We start from the raw sequence: 20,932 nt of genomic DNA, 5'->3' as shown, positions 1-20,932 counted from the left end.
TCTCCTAGGCTAGCTGCTGAGAGCACATCGGGTAACTGAGGCAAAGTCCTTGTTCTTATGAAGTTGAAAATTTAACATTTGAAAACACTTGAAAAATCTATTGAAGTCTCAGTGGGTGGAAACTCATAGTAGAAGCATCCAGCCTGGTCAAGAGGAACAAAAAAGGCTTTCAGAGGAAGTCTAGTATCAGTGTTAGACAGTAGAGAGTGCACAGTCATTCCATGGATTTGAAATAGTCTCTCCAAAGGTCTGGAGGTGAGCTATGTTTGGGCAACCAGAAATAGATGAATATGATGGCAAAAAAGAGTTTGATGCTGGGGAGTGATGAGTGATAAAGGCTAGAAACAGCAGCTAGGTCATGAAAAGTCTCGCAAACCAAGATGAGGAGTTCAAGTTTTGTCCTATGGGTGATGGGAAGCTGTTGGAGGGTAAATTAGTTTCTGAGGGTTAACATGACATATTACCAAATGCTTGACAGCTTAAGACAACAAATTTGTTCTCTCACAGTTTTGGAGGCCAGAAGTCCAAAATTAGGATATCAGCAAAATTGATTCCTCAGGAATCTCTGAGAGAGTACCTCTTCCAGGGCTCTCTCCTAGTTCTTGGTGGCTGCTGGCAAGCCTTGGCATTCCTCAGTTGGCTTCATAACTTCAATCTTTTCTCCCATCTTCACATGGTCATCTTCTCTCTGTGTTTTCTCCTTTTCAGTGTCTTTTAGGGATACTTATCACTGTATTTAGGGCCCACCCTGATCCTGGATAATTTCATCTGAAGATCCTACCCTAATTACATTGCAAAGCCCTTTTGTTTTAAATAATGTCACATTCTGAGATTCAGAGTGGATGTCTCTTTTGGGGGTCACAATTAAACCCACTGCAGAGGGCTTTAGTGGGGCAATTGAACAAATCAGACTTATTTCAGAAGGATCAGTCGGGCTGCTATGTGGAAAAGGGATTTGTGGTGGGTAAGGCTGGGTACCTGGAGATCAGTGGGAATCTGGGTAAAGGATCCTAGAGGCTTTAGAGGTAAGAAAGTGGAGGTGAATGTAGGGTACTCTGAAGATGGTCAGTTGTGACTAGGAAAAAGCAGGGCTATGGTTGAAGAGAGCATATGGTGGCGAGGAAGGACTCTTAAGGATGGGAGACACACAGTGAATTTTTAATGCAGGTGAAAACAATATGGTATCTACTAAGGGAAGTAGTTGAAAATACAAGAATTGGTGGGAGGGGGGAGATAGAGATGATTTTAAGTGTAGTTGATTTACAGTGTTAGTTTCAGGTGTACAGCAAAATGATTAAGCAAAAATATACAGACATACTCTTTTTTCATATCATTTTCCATTATGGTTTATTATAGGTTATTGAATATAGTTCCTGGTGCTATACAATAGGACCTTGTTTTTTAATCTATTTTATATGTAGTAGTTTGTAGCTGCTATTCTCAGGCTCCTACTTTATCCCTTCCCCATCCCTCTGGGATAATTAATGCAAGAGAGGGAAAGGGGTGTGGAGCACAGCCTGTGTACAAAGCAACACATCCATCTCATATTTGATTGCCCCTAGGTATTTTAAAAGGTCTGCAAAGCCGATAATGATGCTACTGAGGAAGATGTTAGTTCCTTTTTGAGAACTGTCTATGTGCTAGGTGGCATACAGGTTATTTTCCATGTGTTTTATATTTATTGTCTTCTTTTATTACTTAGAAAACTGAAGCACAGAGAGGTTAAATAATTTGCTCAAGGCCACACAGATAATAAGTGGCAGATTGTGATTTCTTCCCAGGAGGTGTGACTGCTGAACCTATGCCAGTAAACGTTGCTACCTGTGTTACCTCTAGAGGCAGAGGGAATAATCAATGCATGCATACTTTTTAAATTCACAATATATGTTGGTTTTGATAAGCAGGCACTATTATCATTTTGCAGATTACAACGCTATTTTTGTCTTGTTTGTTCTTTCTCTGGCTTGCCACTAAATTGATTTAGTGAGGCAGTGACATTTATTTTCTTTTCATAGGAGTTGGGACTGGTTTGATTCATCCTCTCTCTCTTTATCTGGAAGGTAGCACAACCTGGATATTATCTCTTCATATTATTAATCCACATATTAAACCTGCTCAAGGATTAAAACTACTCTCAGGAGAGTCATTTTCATAAGCTTTCACATATACCCAACTGCCTTGAATAACTCTTCCTGACACCTGCTTTGTGATTGATTCCTTTATACAACTTGATTTTTGGATTTCTTTATGAAATGTTGCTTTACTCAAATGACATTTCTTTGAAGGAGTCTTTTCTCAACCTGAAACTAGCTCTGACCTTTCTGTTCTATGTACCTCACAGCTGAACTCAATAGCTGGGACTATGGACCTGGGGAGCACAGAGTCATTTAAAGCTAGGGAATTTTTTGATGAGGAAGGGACAGGGGAAGATGGAAGTTTATCTTCTAATAGTCTAAAATATTAGCTTTCAAAATATAATTCTAATTTATAATATGGATGCACAGATTAGGAATTTTCTTGTCACCATTGGTAATCATCACCCTCATGTGTTGCTTATTTGAATTAGAAAAACCACATCCAGGAAATGACTTTCCTCCAATTGCTAATTTGATGGATGTATGTCTGCAACTTTGTCTTGTGTAATTAGTTTTTCTAAGTTTTAGGCAGTTGTATTTTTAAAAGACTTGCTTTTATAACACTGGTCAGCCATTTCAAGCTCAACCCATTTGACTGATATCTAATAGCTTGCATGCTTGATGTTGAATATTAAGCAAAGGATAGGGGCTAGAGGAGTTATATTATAGGCAGAAGAAGCCACATGTGTAAAGGAATGGAGGTCTGTCATCTAGGAACCAGCCTAGCTTGATGCACCTGGCAATAGTCCTTTTCCTTTCCCCTGTACACAGTTCTGGGATGCCAGCAGGTCAGGACTTGTAGAGTATCTGGCATTCTAATAATTGTGAAGATTCCAGATAACTTTGATCAGTTGTTAGAACTAAAAGGTGGTTCACTTGGTGATATTTTTTCCTTTGTGTTCTCTTGCTAGTCCCTCCCGAGGCCATCGGCTTCTTGTCTGCAGCTGGGGTCTTTCTTGTTCTTCTGGTTGTCCTCTTCCTCTTCATCAACAAGAAGCTGAGTTTCGAGACCACAGGAGGCCTTCCATGCCTGGAGCAACGCGGGAAGAGAAAGCACTCTAAAGACAAGACTGGAATCTGTGAAGGGCCAGGTAAGCATTATGCTTCGCAGTCTCCTGAGCTTGGCATTGGCTGTGGTTTTGGTCAGGGAAGGAATGTCACTGTTCCTGGATGGACCCCATTAAGAAATCACACATGAGCAGTTTAGCAGCTGCTGTGGTGGCATGATGAATGGACATTACCAAAGAATACATTAGCTTTAGGAAAGTAATGCTCTCTTTAGGGTCCAAAGAGCAGATGGGAAAAGGCTGACCACCGCTTCCCGTCTTCTTAGCTTTTTAGATGTCTGTGTTGAGTTTCCCTCTGATTAATGCTTGAAGGAAAAGGAAAAAAAAAAAAAGGATTTTGATTGACAAGAGCCTTGATGTGTTTTGGTTTCATTATTTTGGAATGATATTGACCCTTCACTTTGGTTTGATGTTTCTGAGATTTTCAGTGCTTAGGGCCATTCCCCACCGTATGGCAACAGTCATTTTTCTAAAGGGAGATTTTAAGTTCATTGAATCTACTACACCATTTACTAACTTCCTTCCTTCAATTTAATGGGGAAAATAACACACTAAAAGAAATAATTGGCTTCCAGCTCTTAAAGAACATATTCTATTTTCAATTACTGAAGGATAGAACTTTGTGATACAGAATGTTATCACAAAGTGATTATAATCACACAAAAGCTGGACGTTTAAAGATAGTGCTCTTATTTTATAGGTAACCACTTGGCTTTAAAAAAAAAAATTGTTAGTCTGATTCTCTCTCTTGCCCTCCATGGCCCATGGGTGGGGCATGACAGAACTGGTGGAGGGACAGTCTTACATTAGGTTTTTGAGCTGGGGCAAGGCCTTGAGGAAAACAGCCCTTAGCTATCCCACAGCCTGGACAATATTTGATTTTTTGATATGGTACCTTATGTAGATATGGTTTAACTTGTTCACTTTGTTATAATAAAAGGCATAATTTAGGAATAAATATGTATTAATTATCTATTACTTTAACAAATTACCCCCCACAAAAATATTTATTATCTTACAGTTTCAAATTGATGAATATGGGGCTTCCCTGATGGCTCAGATGGTAAAGAATACACCTGCAATGTAAGAGACTGGGTTTGATCCCTGAATCAGGAAGATCCTCTGGGGGAGGAAATGGCAGCCCACTGTGGTTTTCTTGCCTAGAGAATTTCATAGACAGAGGGTCCTGGTGGGATACAGTCCCTGGAGTTGCAAAGAGTTGGACATGACTGAACAGCTAACACTTTCACTTTGCTGTCATGTATTAATTACTTATTGCTTTAACAAATTCAGTTCAGTTCAGTTCAGTTGCTCAGTCGTGTCTGACTCTTTGCAACCCCATGAACCGCAGCACGCCAGGCCTCCCTGTCCGTCACCAACTCCCAGAGTTCACTCAAACTCACGTCCATCGAGTCCATGATGCCATCCAGCCATCTCATCCTCTGTCGTCCCCTTTTCCTCCTGCCCCCAATCCCTCCCAGCATCAGAGTCTTTACCCCACAACAAATATTTATTATCTCACAGTTTTCAAAGTTGATGAATATGGGGTTAGCTTAGTTGAGTGGTTATTACAGATCAGGGTTTTTCATGATGCTGCAATTAGAATGTCAGCTGCAGTCATCTAAAGGCTTGATTGGGGCTGATGACCTCACTTCCAGGCAGAAGGCTTTAGTTGCTATGTGAACCCTCCGCAGAGCTGCTTGAATGTATTTTTCACATGGCAGCTGGCTTCCCCCAGAGTGAAAGATCCAAGAAAGGAGAGCAAGAGGAAGTCAGTTTTTTAATGACCTAGTCTAGGAAGGTCATTCAATACCTCCTTCACCACATTCTGGTCGTTTACTAAGTACAGTCTATCTTCAGGGGAAGGGGGATTAAGTTCCACTTTTTAAGGAAACAGTATTGCCGGGGGCCAGCCCCGGCTGATCCAGGGAGTTCGAAGCGGGGACGGCGTCGGCGAGGATCAGGATACAATAGCTTCAATTAGATATTAATTAGAGATGTAAAGAGTAATAGAATGAGGATAGCTCAGTAGGAAAATTCAGTGGAGAAAAGAGGCTGAGTAGCTTGGTTTACGCGGGAGACCAATAAAACTTCAAGACAAGAAGCTTGCACCACTTACGTAGGCCGCAGGCATCCTTCCATTCTCCCAAAGGAGAGGAGACACTGAGGCCTTCCCGGTCGGATCTTAGAAGCCCAGGCATAATTAGTAAGCATGGCGGGTTCCACACTCCAGATGGAGACTCAGCCAGAGTTTGAGAGAGAGAGCAAAATAGGGAGACCAGTATTTCGAGAAACTGATCCCAATTCTTTATTTTCCATGGTCTACTTTTATACACTGAGATGTTTTGCAAAAGTCACGCGGGGTCAGCAGTCCTGACTTTTATCAAAGTCAGGTGCTTCATACAAATGTATACAGAGGTCTTAGGGATGTTACATCATCTTCTGGCCAGGGGGCCTGCTGACAATTTATGACCCTCTCCTTGTGACAGCGGTCAGTCAACCAGGACACTTATTTCTCCAGGGGTGATTATTCTTAAAACAGACGCCACCCAAATAAAGGTACATTCTTATAGGGTGAGGGTATAGTGGGTTTTAGTTAAGGAAAGAATTTACTTAGCCTAAGGTCTAACGTGATTTATATCAAAGGTTAATACTTATTTCTTTTATATATTCATTAATGTGTATAAGGGCAGGGGATGTGGAGACTTAGCAACAAACATTGGCTCAACAAATGAAAAACTCTTCACCAATACGATTTCTAATCAGCCCACTATACTTATACTAATAGTTTTCTAACTTTTCTAAGGAACCTGTTTTTAGAAGGTTTAAAGCATCTTATGCCTCTCATGGTTGGGAGGCTGTGAGCAATCACATGTGGCCGGACAAGCCTGTCAGGCAGGCTAGAGAACCTTCAGAGGAGTTTGTAGGTTGAAACACTCCTGTCACACCCAGGAATTATTATTAACTGGAGCTCTAAGTTAACTCCTTCTCCAAAAGAGGTGGTGGGGGACAGCCCCCCGTAAAGTCAGAGGTGTAGGTGAGAGCACAAAGTAGTAAAGTAGGCAGGCTCTGGTTGTGGGGGTAGATGCTCGAGGATTTCCAGGGGGACTCCTGAGGCTCAATCCCGCCTTTGCGTATGTCGAGCCTCCTTCCTCATGACCTTTGCCACGGGCCGAGTGCCTCACTCTGGCCCCCAACACAGTATCAAAGAGTGTGTGATGTCTCTTAAAATTACCATAGGGGAGAATAATGGAAGGGGTGTAAAGTGTGGTTCTGACAGTTGATTTGGCATTCCTACTGTTTCAGTAGCCTTAGTTTTTGAACTCCACTTGGGACATCTGGCTTGTCTTCTGAAAATAGAGTGGAAAATAGAGTGGAATATTTAAAATAGAAGTTTTCATGTGAAATCTTGGACTTACAAATGCTTTAGCACTATTGTCTCAGCTGGGACATAGGTGAAACTTCTGCTTGGTCACGAGGTGATATGGAGTTACGGTTCATAGTGATTCTTTCCTCTTTCAGCAACTCACTCTCACTAGTTGTATGACCGAGGCAAATTATGGAACCATTCTAAATGTTTTCCTTATCTGTATATCGGGGTCATCAACACACCCCTTACAGGGTCGGTCTCGATTATGTGAATTAATTTTGTAAAGATACCAGCATGATGCCTATGGTAAAAGACCTAATAGAACTTTAACCATAGTTTTGTAGTATTAAGACAATTCCAGTCGCAGTAGTGGATTCTAGGAGTGACATCACACATGAACACATTGTATTCATTACTTAAATTGGGAGATTAAAGTTGGTGATGTTTTCTCCTTTTCAGACTTTAATTAGTACAAAGAACTAAGGTTAGAGCTATTTGAGATTATTTTCTTTTGTCTTGTTTGACATGTTATCTGAGTAATTTAGAGACAATTATGAATTATACTTGCAAATAAGTCAAAGATAATATTGAAATAATAACAATAAACCATGAACCAGAAGCTGTTAGCTCAAGCAACACTGAGAGTGGGATCAACTGAAGGGAGCTTTAAAAATAGTTTAATCAGGAGAATCTACAAATTACAACGAAGAAACAAACACCTTCATTTTGACATTTCTCCTTTGAAAGTTTAATTATTATTGATCAAGAGTCTTTGAAAAATGTGCCTCTAGCCCAGATTTTATCTAACTTTTGATGTCTGCCTTAATTATCATCCGCAGAGCCCTGACTTCTCAGTGAAGATGGGATGTTCTTAACATATTTTGACAAATGTTAGGAAGGGAGGAAGGCAGCCTGGTATGGTAGAAAGGAACACAGTGAAGACAGCCAGAGCTTAGTTTTGCCACTAATTGGCTGTGGTATTTTGGGAGGTTCACTTCACTTCTCTGGGGCTTAAGTCCTCACTTGCAAATTTATGAGTCTGGGCTAGGTTTCTCTCCATTGCTATAATGCAGTCCTATTTGATCCTTGGGGTTACCATAGCAATTTCTTCTCTAGGTCTCAGTCTATGAATGGAGGAGACTTAATGAAAATGATTAAAAACCAACAAGGCCATCTTACTTTGAGGTTGAACCATATGAAATTTCCATTTTTATAGATCAAAAAATGGCTGGATATTAGCAACCTAATCATTATAATCTAATATATGTGTGAGGTTCTGAAAAATAAAATAATTTTTTTTTGTTTCTGTGATAATATTAGAGAAGCAGACATGACAGTTTATTTTCTGAACCCATTGTACAAAATAATTTACTCCACAAAAATGCCTTTTAGGCTATATATTTTTTTCAAAATTCAATGGATTTTCACATATCATTTATCTTAAATATAGGTAAGGGATAAAGAACTGAAACAGTTTCTTCCTAATAACATAGGTAATAATAATAATTAGATGATGATAATTGATGGCTATCATTTATTTAGCATTTACTATTCATACACTTGCTAAATCTGTTACATGGATCATTAGACTTATTAATGCAAAGTACTTGTGTTATTTATTGGTAGTGATTGCTTTGGGGGGGTAGATATGGGTTGTCACAAAGAAGCCATTGTTCAGTGTTTTTTAAAAATTTTATTCATTTTTAATTGGTGGAAATGTTCAGTGTTGAGATAAAAGTTGATTAAAAATAAAAATCCCATGGTGAAATAATAGTTTTTAAAGAATCTTAGCTTTGAAAGAGAGATAAGATTTTGTTTTGTTTGTTTTTCCCTCCGAAGCTTTCTTTATGTATCAAAGGCAACATTTAGAAGTTGGAGCAGAGAGCTTAATTTCCAGAAGCACAGTATAAAAAGGATGGAGGATGTATAGGAGGGTGGTTCCTCCCAGGCAGGGAGGAGAAGAAGAAAGGCTTTCCACCACTGGGAAGGGCAGCCCATGGCTTGGATGGATACAGGAAAAGAGATTTGGAGGGCTTGAAAGTTGCCTGGATCCTGAAAAGGGTGGCGGGTGTGGGGCCACCTGCCATGGTCGTAGTGAGATCGGAGTCCAACACGGCCCAAGGAAGCGACGAAAAGCAGAGCGCCATGTGCGTCCCCTTGTGGACGGTGGCTGGAGACTGCCTCTCACGGGTCCCACGTGGGCCCAGCGTGGCTGCTGCAGAGGTGGAACATACTGGTGGGGATGCGAGGAAAGAGACCTGGAGAAGATTTCTAGCACGGTTCCTCACTGAGTAGCTCATGTCACATAGAGTTTAGGAGTTTCTGCATGACCCTCTGGGGAGAAGACAGTAGAGGTCTAAGAGTCACTGTCTTCCTGCAAGGGAGTAATTGCACCTTGTGGTGAGGTGGCCTGTTTCAGAGGCTGTGAAGCACAGCACCTGAGGCCTCCTGGAGCCAGGACTGGATTCATGGGCACATAAACTGTGCAGTTGCACAGGGCCCCATGCCAGAAAGGGACGCTTCTCTCGGGTTAGTGCTCTGCTGTTGCCCTCTTGAAATTCTTAATGGTTTTTGAACCAAAGATCCTTCCATTTTTGCACTGGGTCTTCAAATTATGTACCTGTCTTGCCTGGAAGGATCCTAGGAGGTACTGCAGGTACACAGCCTTCCCTGGGAAGGCTGTAGAGGCAGAGGCTGACACTCCTCTGCGGGTCAGGGGAGCCAGCAGGGAGGAATACCACATCATAGTAAATGAGCACACATCTGTGCCCATTGCTCTCTGATGAACAAGAGCATGGAGTGGGAGTGCTAATCCCCCAAACTGATTATTGATCCCAAACGAAACTGACTGACTGACTTTGAGGAAGCAAGTTGAAGTTTAGTGTCTCACCACAGAGCATGGGAGAGCGTGGGAGTGACAGAGACAAGAGCCCCATGAGACAGCATATATCTACATGCTCAGTTGCTTCAGCTGGGTCCAACTCTTTGTGACACTATGGACTGTAGCCCAGCAGGCTCCTCTGTCCATGGGATTTTCCAGGCAAGAATACTGGAGTGGGTTGCCATGACCTGTTCCGGGGGATCTTTCTGACCCAGGGGTTGAACCTGCACCTCTTATGTCTCCTGCACTGGCAGATGGTGTTTTTTTTTTTTTTTTTACCACTAGTGCCACCTGGGAAACCCAGACAGGGTGTTGACAGCTTTTGTACATTTAAGCAAAGCTGGTGCTCAGCCAGGGCTCAGCAGTCAGCTGTGTCAGCTGGAGCTCGGGAGTGAGGTGGTTCACATGTGACAGTGTCTCCCTACCTACCAGTTGGTTGGAAAGCCCAACTGACCTTGAGGAGGTCAGTTCCTCCTCAAGACTACTCCCATCCCTTCACTTTCAATGGGATGGTTAACTTCTGGTCTAGCAGGAGCTCCTATCAGCCCCACCTTTTTCTGCTTGGGTCATGATGGCTGTGGTTGTCAGATACTTTTGGTTTCAGTTCTGCATTTAGGTCAGAGTATGTTCATGTACAACCTTTCTACAGCATAATTCAGTAAGTAGATACTATTAAAATCTCCATGTTATAGATGAGGCAACAGAGGCTTTGAGAGATGAATTGTTTTCCAAGGTATTAAGTGGCAAAGTGGAGACTCATATCCAAAAACTGACTAATGTCAGAGGCTAGGGTCTTAATTGCACTGCTCTTTTGCCCACCTGTTCTTCTCAATGCAAGCCACTCTTTCATGCTTTTGAACTTCTGGGATGGGAGAAAGTAGGGGAAAGGGAGGATTTGGAGGATGGTTTGGTTTCCTGTGGCTGCCACACAAATTATCACAAACTTGGTGTCTTAAAAGAACATAAATTGATTTTCCACACAGTTCTGGGGACCAGAGGTTTGAAATCAAGGTGTCCACACTGTCTCCCAGCTTCAAGTGGCTGCCAATCATCCTTGGCATTCTTGGGCTTGTGCCTGCATCATGCCCGTCCCTGCTTCCATCTTCACATTACCTCCTGTGTGTGTCTTCTCTCTGCCACTTGTCACTGGATTTAGGTCTCACCCTGATAATCTAGGAAGATCTCAAGATCCTTAACATAGTCACACCTGCAAATATCCTTCCACCATTCGAGGTTTCAGGGACTAGAACATGGACATATCTTTTTAGGGACCACCATTTAGCATTAGGAGAGTGGATGAAGAATTGAATAGAAATTTTTTCTTTCTCCATTTTCCTTTAGCAGTGGTATTTCACATTCTCCTTCTGGGTTAGAATGATTCTTACAAAGAGAGATAACAAAAGCTGGTCAGATATTTTTGGTATAGACTATAATCAGCAGACAGAGTGCTTCCCAGCTGTGAGCCCAGTTGAACTACACTGAGTCTCAATCCTGGGAGGCTTTTAAAAACAACCAGTGATCAAATCCCACTGCAAACTAATTATATCAGAATAGGGAGTGACAGTGATGAGGCAAACTTTACAGGTTTAGAAAGAATACCAAGTAATTTAAAGGTATGGCTGCAGTGGAGTGCCATGGATGGAAGGGGTGTGTTCATTGGTAACATCCCCTTTCAAGTTGGAAAGGATAGAGTTTGAGCAATGTTAATGCTGGCTCAATTCACATTTACTTCTACCCACAAAGTATCCATCTGGTGGTTCCCCACCTATTTCTCTCCCTGAGTGGTTTATTTCAGTTCTACCTTGGTCAGCAGGCAAGCTTTTCCTTTATGATGCTTCCCCTCTCACCCTATGTATACCATGGCACTCTTAGCAGATGACTTCTGCACAGGGATTTTAAAAAAGGAAAAAGTATTTAGAAAAAGTGTCTATAAGATTATTCAAAGTTGTCAAATTATAACCATCTGTAATTTATACTCAAGATTCTGAGTTTACAAAATTTTAGTAAATTGGACCCAGACAGAAGAATTTGGCTGTCCATCTTTGTAACTTTCCATTGTTTTCTGAATGATTGTGCCTATATTCAATTTTCCTTTTATGCCCAAGTAAGAAAGAGCAATGACAAATTTTACAGATGGTATGAATCAGGATCTGAAACAGATGTAAATATATATATAAAGGGTATTGATATTGGATATGGATAGTTTCATCATCATTATCATTATTAGCTTCTTAAGATAGAGAAGGACATTTACCCAAGTACCCATCCTGCAGTTGTAAATAAACAGTGTTGGTTTCTTTGTACTTCATGTTTAGTATGATTGATGAATAAAGTATACATTGAAAAAGATGTTTTAAAGGATAATATAAAAGCAATACAATTCATTCTCTTTTCTGGGAGGTTTTGTTTGCTGTCGTTAAAGTTGTGTTTTCTTTGCCTGCAGGTCTGTGGGGGTGGTTTTGGGTTTGGACTGATCAGATGAATTTTAAATGAATCAAGTATTTTAGAATCAGTCAGTCAGTTCAGTGGCTCAGTTGTGTCCAACTCTTTGTGACGCCATGAACCGCAGCATGCCAGACCTCCCTGTCCATCACCAATACCCAGAGTCCACCCAAACCCATGTCCATTGAGTCAATGATGCCATCCAACCATCTCATCCTCTATCGTCCCCTTCTCCTCCTGCCCTCAATCTTTCAAATGAATCAGCTCTTCGCATCAGGTAGACAAAGTATTGGAGTTTCAGCTTCAGCATCAGTCCTTCCAATGAACACCCAGGACTGATCTCCTTTAGGATGAACTTGTTGGATCCCCTTGTAGTCCAAGGGACTCTCAAGAGTCTTCTCTAACACCACAGTTCAAAAGCATCAATTCATTGGTGCTCAGCTTTCTTTATAGTCCAACTCTCACATCCATATATGACCACTGGAAAAACCATAGCCTTGACTAGATGGACCTTTGTTGGCATCAAGCAAAGGCTAAATATGCCCCTCCCTCCTTTTTCCAATAGGATGATTAAAACCTGTCAATACTACTGAAATGCTGTTGATACAATTTATAAACTTTTGGATTGTACAACAGTTTGTTTTAAAATTATGAATTAACTATTTTTAAGTTGAAACCTTCAACCCCTCCCATCATCTCCCCTCATTGTACTTTTTTGTCCTTAAATAGTAGAATAAATGGAATAGCCCCTCTTTTCTTCTTGTCACCATTCCCCAATGAGGCTTATGCAAAAAAAGACCCAGCCTGGAGAATAATGCCTAGAGGGGGAAGTCCACTGGTTAACAGTCTAAATTGAAAAGTATCTTTTCTTCCTATTTTAATGCTTTCATTTGTGCTATGCTATTTCATATTTTTTCTAAGTATGTGTTATATTAGGTCGAACCTTTTGAAATTACTGTTTTTGTAGGTTGGAAGTTTCATATGTTTCAACTTATACCTGAGATGAAAAGCTGTAAGGAGCTTAAGAGTTTAAACACCAGAATAAGCCTTGTTAATATTCATTGTGGTGTCTAGTTACTTGTTTTGGTGACTTAAGACACAAATGAGCGAGAATGCTCTTAACAAACCCATCAAAGTAGGACTGATTGAACCTTGTTTGATGGTAAAAATTCCAAAGAATGCAGTTGAAAAGTTACTGGTTTGAGAATATTCACTCATCTATTCACTCATTATTTATTAAGAATCAATGTTATGTTACTCAGTTTCTAAATCCTGGAAAAAAAATGATAAAAAGAGATATAGTCCCCACTCTCTTGGAAATTCCACTTTTGGATAATGACAGAAAGACAAAACTGAAAGTGCAAAAGCAAATAAAATAATTATAAATTATTATAAATGCTATAAGGGCCTAAAAGAAAGACTAATTGACAGGATGGAGAGACTGACCTTAGATGTGGTAGAACACATCTTGCTCATTGTTGGGTGGAGAGAGATAAACACACAAATACATTATATTGGTTCTGTTTTTGTTTTTTTTTTATGTTTTTTAGGAATTAGCTTATTATCTTACAGAGGCTAGCATGTCCAAATCTGCAGGGCAGGTTGATACACTAGAGACCCAGGAAAAAGCAAATGTTGCATTTGATGTCTGAAGGTCATCTACTGGCGACTTTCCTTCTTGCTCAGGGGAGGTCACTCTCTGTTAAGGTCTTCAGCTGATCAGGTCTGGCCCATGCATTTTATGAAAGGAAATCTGCTTTACACAAGTTCACCATTTTAATTGTTAATCTCCTGCACAAAAAACACCCTCACAGAAATATCCAGAGTAATATTTGATCAAAGATCTGGGCACTGTAGTCCAGCCAAGTTGGCATATAAAATTAACCATCAGTGGAGCTTACTTAATATCTTTGAATCCCTGTTTCCTTCAGTGTATTATGGTAGGGAGGCTGCGAGGAGATATTCATTTAAAAAATATCTTTTTGTTATGGACACTTTCTAACTTATAGGAAAATAGAGAATAGTATAATGAAGCCCAGGTACCCATCACCCAGTTTCAGCATTTATTAACAAAGACATTTTGTTTCTAAATTTCATCCTATTGTTTCCATTTCCTTGTTTTCCTTGCCCAAGAGGGAATAGATCTGTCTCTTTAAATTTTCCATCCTTTGCTGTTTATTTTCTTGCAATTTAGATGATGGGTTATTGTCCCTCGCTCAAGAATTTAACCCAGCAAATGACCATGTTACACAGCTAGCTGATTGCTGGTGATGGGAGACATTAGGTTGAAGGTTGGGAAGATACTAAAAGTCCTTCAACAGATCTGGGCACTTTATAGTCGGAGAATGAGCAGCTCTATTTTCCAAGCTATTTATGTGAGGGTGCCTAGTGAGTTACCTTAGAAACAGATTCTTCTTGTGGCATTTGAGCTGCTTCTGTGATGCTCGGATATTAATAAAAATAAATCTGAAGCTCTCTGTAGGTACAAGCTGCTGTGGAAATGTTTAACACCTAAGTTTGAGAACTCCCAAAACACACATCACTATTTCAAAAGCTGCAGATAATTCCCTTCATGATTTTTCACCTTCCCAATGACTATAGTGTGTGTGGGGGGTGTGTGTGTGTGGGGTGTGTGTGTGTGTGTGTGTGTGTGTGTGTGTGTGTGTCTATACTGTATACAGTCCCGAGTCAATTTTTGGCAGAAACTCTGAGCCTTTTTGTATTTGGAATAGCCATACTATGAAATGTTATGACTGACTTCTGGGTAAACCTCACTGAACCTAGATAGTTTAGATTGAAGCAATTGCTGATTGTTTGGTGAGTTGAAAGTCTTTCTTTACTCCTCCAGCATGGGCTCCCTGGATAATCTGAGAAGGCCTTAAACACACATCTTTTGCTGGAGCTAGTGAAACTGTCTTACCAACTTTGTGGGTAGTTTTGAGGGGTTTTGATGTATTGAAGATGCACATGTCATTTTCACTTATAGATGAGGAAATTACTTGTAAGTTTAACACTCGTATGTTGGTCTGCATGTGCTAAAGAATGTTATCATCACCAACAACTGATTTCACTGTGATATCCTTCAGAGGTCCATCATGCTATGAGTTAGATTTATCAGAGGATCCTGGGTTGTATGCTTCTCTTGTCAGCAAGGGTCATTATACTTTAAAGAGACACATGCCTTAAAAAAAATCAGTTGATGAGTAGGCAGCAAGACAAAGGATCATTATTTCTGTAGAATAGTCAGTAGCACAGGTCACTGTTTCTGCATTGAAGTGGGTGTCTATGAGCGTATGTTTAGCTAGCTATTTGAGTTGTCAGTTCTAAACTAGTTATTGGAGTACCAGCTTTAAAAATCTCATGATTTTTCTCAGTCTGACAGATTAAGGTAAAAGGAAGGGCATGTCTATGGTTATATAGTTCCATCAAAATATCCACATTCCTCTAAAACCCACTTACGGGAGCAAATGCCTTATTCACAAAATCTCACATAATTGCGAGCTTATATTATTCAGGGTTTAATGTTGAGGTTTAATGACAAGGTGATGGGTACTGTTTGAAATGTATTAATTTAAGGATTCCAAAAACATTTTGAATCTTATTGTCTTACTTTCTATTCTCTGGATCCTCAAAGCAGTTCTTATTATTTAGGAACAATTATGTCATTTTTATAGAATGTCACTGCTATCTGCTTAAAAACTGATTTTTGCTTTTATTTCCCCTAGTGAATATTAACCACAGAATGGTAATTTATAATCGTCATTCCACAATAGTGTGGGCCACTTGATGAGAAAGAGGGTGATGGAGAAAACCTTACCGTTAGGGCATTAACTCTTTGAATGTTTCTTTTAAAATTATCTTGAAGCAAAATACAAATCATGCATTATAAGGCACATTATGGAAAGTATGATGAAGCGCTGTGTCTTACTGGGACTCTTAAGCAGAAAACCTTTTTTTGTTGTTTTTTAAGTTGGTCTTTGATCTTCCCAAATCTTTCCATCACTCTTCTGCCCCTAAACAAGTAATGCTTATTAAAGATGTACTTTGTAGCTCACTATTCTGTGTTGGAAGGATGTCAGAGTCCTTTTAAATGTTTGTTTTACCCACGGGTAGGCTTTATAGTCAAAGGCCCAACAGGTATTAATTTTAAGAACATTTTAGCGTGAGTTCCATTTTGAATTCCCATCCCCCCAACCAAATCTGAAACTAACCCCAAATGTGTATTTTATGTGGGACTCTGTTTAGAAATAGGACACCAGTGTGAAATGTCATTTTCCATATCAGTTGGAGGATTTTCCTTTCCATTAACTGTTCTATTGAAGGACTCATACTAGGATGATTTTTGGAATGAAAGGTAGTATTTTACTACTAGAAAGTAGGATCCCATTCATTATGGTAGTAAATGCTAGTTGAACTGAGCTGTGTTAACAGAAGTCTGAAGGGGTATTTGTTATTCTTCAGTAAGTAAACTTTCATATCTTTTAGTGAGAAATTGGAAGTATTAAACAAGAAAGAGAAGTAAAAAGTAAAATACAGGCATTGTTGGCTTAAATTAGAAAAATAACTATTATTTAGGTCTAACCGAATAGATACAATTTGTATTTGTATAGCTATATATAATGTTATAAAATAGGTCACATTTGTATGTATAATTAGTTAAGAATGTTTGAATTCACTACCATGCTTGGAAAATATGCTCCCATTTCTTATGTGAAATTCCCTGCCAGTGCAATGGTAAATGTAAAAAGGACGTTTTCAAATGTTCTTTGATTGGGGCCACTGTGGCTGGGCAGACCTGAGAGACATCATGTACCACCCACCCAACCTACTTATGTTTGAAGCCACAAAGATCCCATTAAGGCTGCTGCTTTTGATGGGATCCCAGGGGGATCTGATTATTAATGTTTGCCAGACACAGAAGTATTGACATTGTCGTGTTATTAACATTACTATTCTAAGAGCCAAGTCATTAAGGACCCCTGGAGACCTTGTTTTGGTAACCACTAATGAAGGAGATAAAATGTGTAGCAATCATCATTTTAAAATAAGCAATTTTACTACCTGTTTAGTTTGTAGCTTTTGTAAACAAAGGAAAGGGAAACATAAGGAAAATATTGAACATTTGTTAGCATTGATTTAGGTTGAGAGTTCCAACCTAAGAGTATTGCTGTGTTCATTCATAGACAGAAGGGGGCAAGTATAAACAAGAATGTGAGGCCATGTTCCAGGACCTAGCAGGAACATGTGCAATGGATTAATAATTTGTGTTGGAATGGTTTTCTGGCTATACATGAAAATCTCATTAGATGAAAGATTCCTATTTCCCTCCTCACAGACATGGTGTGAACCAGATTAAAATTTGTGTAATTTTGATTGCTGAGTATCTTTCAGAGACAGACTAACCTCACAAGCCTGTGCTATTTATAGAAGTGACAGTGGGTAAAAGAGCCCCTTTGAGAACTCAAACTGGGGCTCTGTAACAACCTAGAGGGGCGGGATGGGGAGGAAGGTGGGAGAGAGGTTCAAGAAAGAGGGGACATATGTACACCTGTGGCTAATTCATGTTGATGTTTTGCAGAAACCAACACAATTCTGTAAAGAAATTATCCTTCAATTAAAAAGATTAAAATTAAAAAGAGTCCTTTTGAGATTCTGAAAAAATGAGAAAATAATCTTTAGGAAAAAGTTTATTTATTCAACATTTTACAAATAGATTAGAGTTTATAAAAAAAAATTCCCAGATCTTACAGGATTAAGGAAACCTAGCTTGTGGAGGCAACCAAATTCAGTTCAGTTTAATTCAGAAAATGAATGCCTTCTATATGCTTGAGATGGTTGCTAAATTCTTGAATTTGTGATGTCTGTATCATAGCTATGTTTGAAGCAAAATGAATTTCATGTGTGTTGGAGTACAAAGTCCAACAGAGGGTGGCTAAGGAGAGCTCCCCAAACTCCTGATTTAGAATATTCTCTGCAAGGAATAGTGACAACTTTCCAAGTGCAACTCTATCATTTTTCAGATAAGGAAATGGGTGTCTAGGGATTTAAACATCTTTCCCAAGATCGTAAGTAGTTGCAGAAGTGGAACTGGCTGATGGTGCCACATGTCTATTTTAGTGTTATTTCAATTGTCTCTCATAATCTTTTTCTTTATTGTGTGATTCCATTTATATGGAATGCCCAGAAAAGGCAAATTATAAAGATGGAAAGTAGATTAGTCGTTGCCTGGGACTGGAGGTGGGAATGGGGAGTAACTGTAAATGGTCATTAGAAATCTTACTGGGGTAATAAAGACATTCTAAAGAAGGCAATGGCACCCCACTCCAGTACTTTTGCCTGGAAAGTCCCATGGACGGAGGAGCCTGGTAGGCTGCAGTCCAAGGGGTCGCTAGAGTCGGACACGACTGAGCGACTTCACTTTCACTTTTCACATTCATGCATTGGAGAAAGAAATGGCAACCCACTCCAGTGTTCTTGCCTGGAGAATCCCAGGGACGGGGAAGCCTGGTGGGCTGCCGTCTATGGGGTCGCACAGAGTCGGACACGACTGAAGTGACTTAGCAGCAGCAGCAGCAACGTTGGGTTATAATGATCGTTGCACAATTCAATAAATTTACTAAAAAGTATTGATCTGTTTATAATTAGAATGGATGTGTTTAGAAAGGTGAATTTTATGACATGTAAGTCATCCCTCAGTAAAACTTTGCTGTTTGAGGTGTCAAAGACCAGCAGCATGAGCATTACTGGGACCTGATTGGAAAATAAAACCTTTTAGACCCTTCTCCTTACCTCTTAATGAAAAAAAAGAACTGTAAGGTAAATAGTCCCCTGAAATATTTTGATGATGAGGGTGCTGCTGATGATAATCTTATTTAGCTAGTTTTGTTTTCAATTTTACTTCAATAGAAAATGCAGAAGTAAGCTTTACCTTCACTTTGGTCAAAGTTTTTATAAATGTAAAATTTATGATGTCTGGATTAATATAATTTAACTATATTCTGATGGACTATACTGGATATATTTTTTATGAGATGTAAAGGATTGCATATTGTTTTTAAAACAAGTATTTTCATAGATTCGAATTTGGGAAAAGTTATTCAGGTTTTAATGGAAAATTTAATTTTTAAATGTTAAATCATTAAAAATGGTAACCACAAAACACGATGAAAATACACAGAAGGCCTTAAAATGTTAAATGAATGAAATATGATATAATACTGTCTGTGTGTGTATTCAGATATCCAAAATTATAGATTGCCTATTCTATGGTAGTGACTCAACTGGATGCTGACAAAAGGGCAAAGAAAAATTAACAGTACCTGATTTCATGGAGCTTCTAGTTTAGTGAGGAAGACACTGTTAAAAGAAATAATTACATAAGTCATCAATAAGCTACAATTATAATGTGTTAAGAAGAAGAAGAAGAAAGAGATACTAGAAGAGAGTATTTTGGGGGGACACATTTGGGTCTGGATTATGAGATTTGGTTGTCAAGCAAAGCATTCTGAAGAGCAAAGTATAAGTTAAGTCCTGAAAGGAGATGAATGGGTTTTGGGGGACAGGAGAGACCTAGAGAGAAGAGAGCTTTCTCAGCCAGTGGGGAAGAGCCTGGTGAAATAAGATGCTGAAAGGAGGTGGTGAGATGCTAAAACATAGACAGCAAATAGAGAGTGATTAAAGAAAAGAAGTCAAACCATCCATAGCCTTCTAAATCTTGAGGAGGATATTTTTTTGAGGGGTCGGTAGAAGAGAATGTAGAGATTCATTTCAGAGGCTGTTGAAGTGGTTTAGGTGGGAAATAATGGTGACTTGGATTTGGGTATTACTTGTGCAGAGGGGTGAAGGCAGGTAGATAGATTCAAGAGATGAAAGAATGAGTAGGCCTTGGTGAAGTCTAGATAAAAGATGAGATAAGTGAACTATTAGGTTGCTATGTATTGTGATTACCATTCATGCAAATTGCAAAGAAAAATTATGGAAGGAATACACAAAAATAACAAGAGGTGGGTTTAGGTGGGGGACTTATACATTATTTCCCTCTTATTTAAAACAAATTTTCATCAAGCTGATTTATTTCTATAATTAATGAAAAAAATTTAACAAACACTAAATGATTGCTGATAATTACAGTACTGCTTAATTTATCTCTAGAGGGCTGCAATTATCTTAGTTCCATAGTTTTTTCCTATCTTTGAGTCTAGTGCATTTTCAAATGATATGAATGATGTTTCTATCTCCTCTATTGGAACAAAAATCAACAACCTGGTAAATATCCTGAGATTTACCTGAGTGGTCTGAGAGTAATTCCTGTTAATTGTGCCTGCATTTTGCTTTCCTCAATTTCATTACATTACCTTCTAATTACATTCTTTTGTGCTATGGATGTTAATTGAGATTTTAGAATCTCCTTTATTTGGGGCCAGTTAATATGTGCCACTCTGCATTCAGATGTTTATATCTTTCCTTTTCTCCTTTGCTTTTCACTTCTCTTCTTTTCACAGCTATTTGTAAGGCCTCCCTGGACAGCCATTTTGCTTTTTTGCATTTCTTTTCCATGGGGATGGTCTTGATCCCTGTCTCCTGTACAATGTCACGAACCTCATTCCATAGTTCATAAGGTACTCTCTCTATCAGATCTAGGCCCTTAAATCTATTTCTCACTTCCACTGTATAATCATAAGGGATTTGATTTAGGTCATACCTGAATGGTCTAGTGGTTTTCCCTACTTTCTTCAATTTAAGTCTGAATTTGACAATAAGGAGTTCATGGTCTGAGCCACAGTCAGCTCCTGGTCTTCTTTTTGCTGACTGTATAGAGCTTCTCCATCTTTGGCTGCAAAGAATATAATCAATCTGATTTTGGTGTTGACCATCTGGTGATGTCCATGTATAGAGTCTTCTCTTGTGTTGTTGGAAGAGGGTGTTTTTTATGATCAGTGCATTTTCTTGGCAAAACTCTATTAGTCTTTGCCCTGCTTCATTCCGTATTCCAAGGCCAAATTTGCCTGTTACTCCAGGTGTTTCTTGACTTCCTACT

The 20,932-nt window shown here is 39.4% G+C and overlaps 1 protein-coding gene across 1 annotated transcript in view; it reads left to right on the top strand.

Moving 5' to 3' along the window:
* Nucleotides 1-324: 324 nt before the first annotated feature.
* SYT16 (synaptotagmin 16) overlaps nucleotides 325-20,932 on the top strand; it is a 156,707-nt gene continuing 136,099 nt past the window's right edge. The window contains exons 1-2 of the mRNA XM_086320364.1: nucleotides 325-2,923; nucleotides 3,047-3,226. Coding sequence (XP_086176490.1) covers nucleotides 2,866-2,923; nucleotides 3,047-3,226 — 238 coding nt within the window. The 5' untranslated portion in view covers nucleotides 325-2,865. The remainder of the gene's footprint in view (nucleotides 2,924-3,046; nucleotides 3,227-20,932) is intronic.

The sequence above is a fragment of the Bos grunniens genome, chromosome 10 (genome assembly GCF_055505025.1).
Source record: "Bos grunniens cultivar Pamir isolate PY7600 chromosome 10, Bosgru_T2T1.0, whole genome shotgun sequence".
In the NCBI taxonomy this organism is placed as follows: Eukaryota; Metazoa; Chordata; class Mammalia; order Artiodactyla; family Bovidae; genus Bos; species Bos grunniens.
This window is presented reverse-complemented; position numbering and strand designations above follow the sequence as displayed.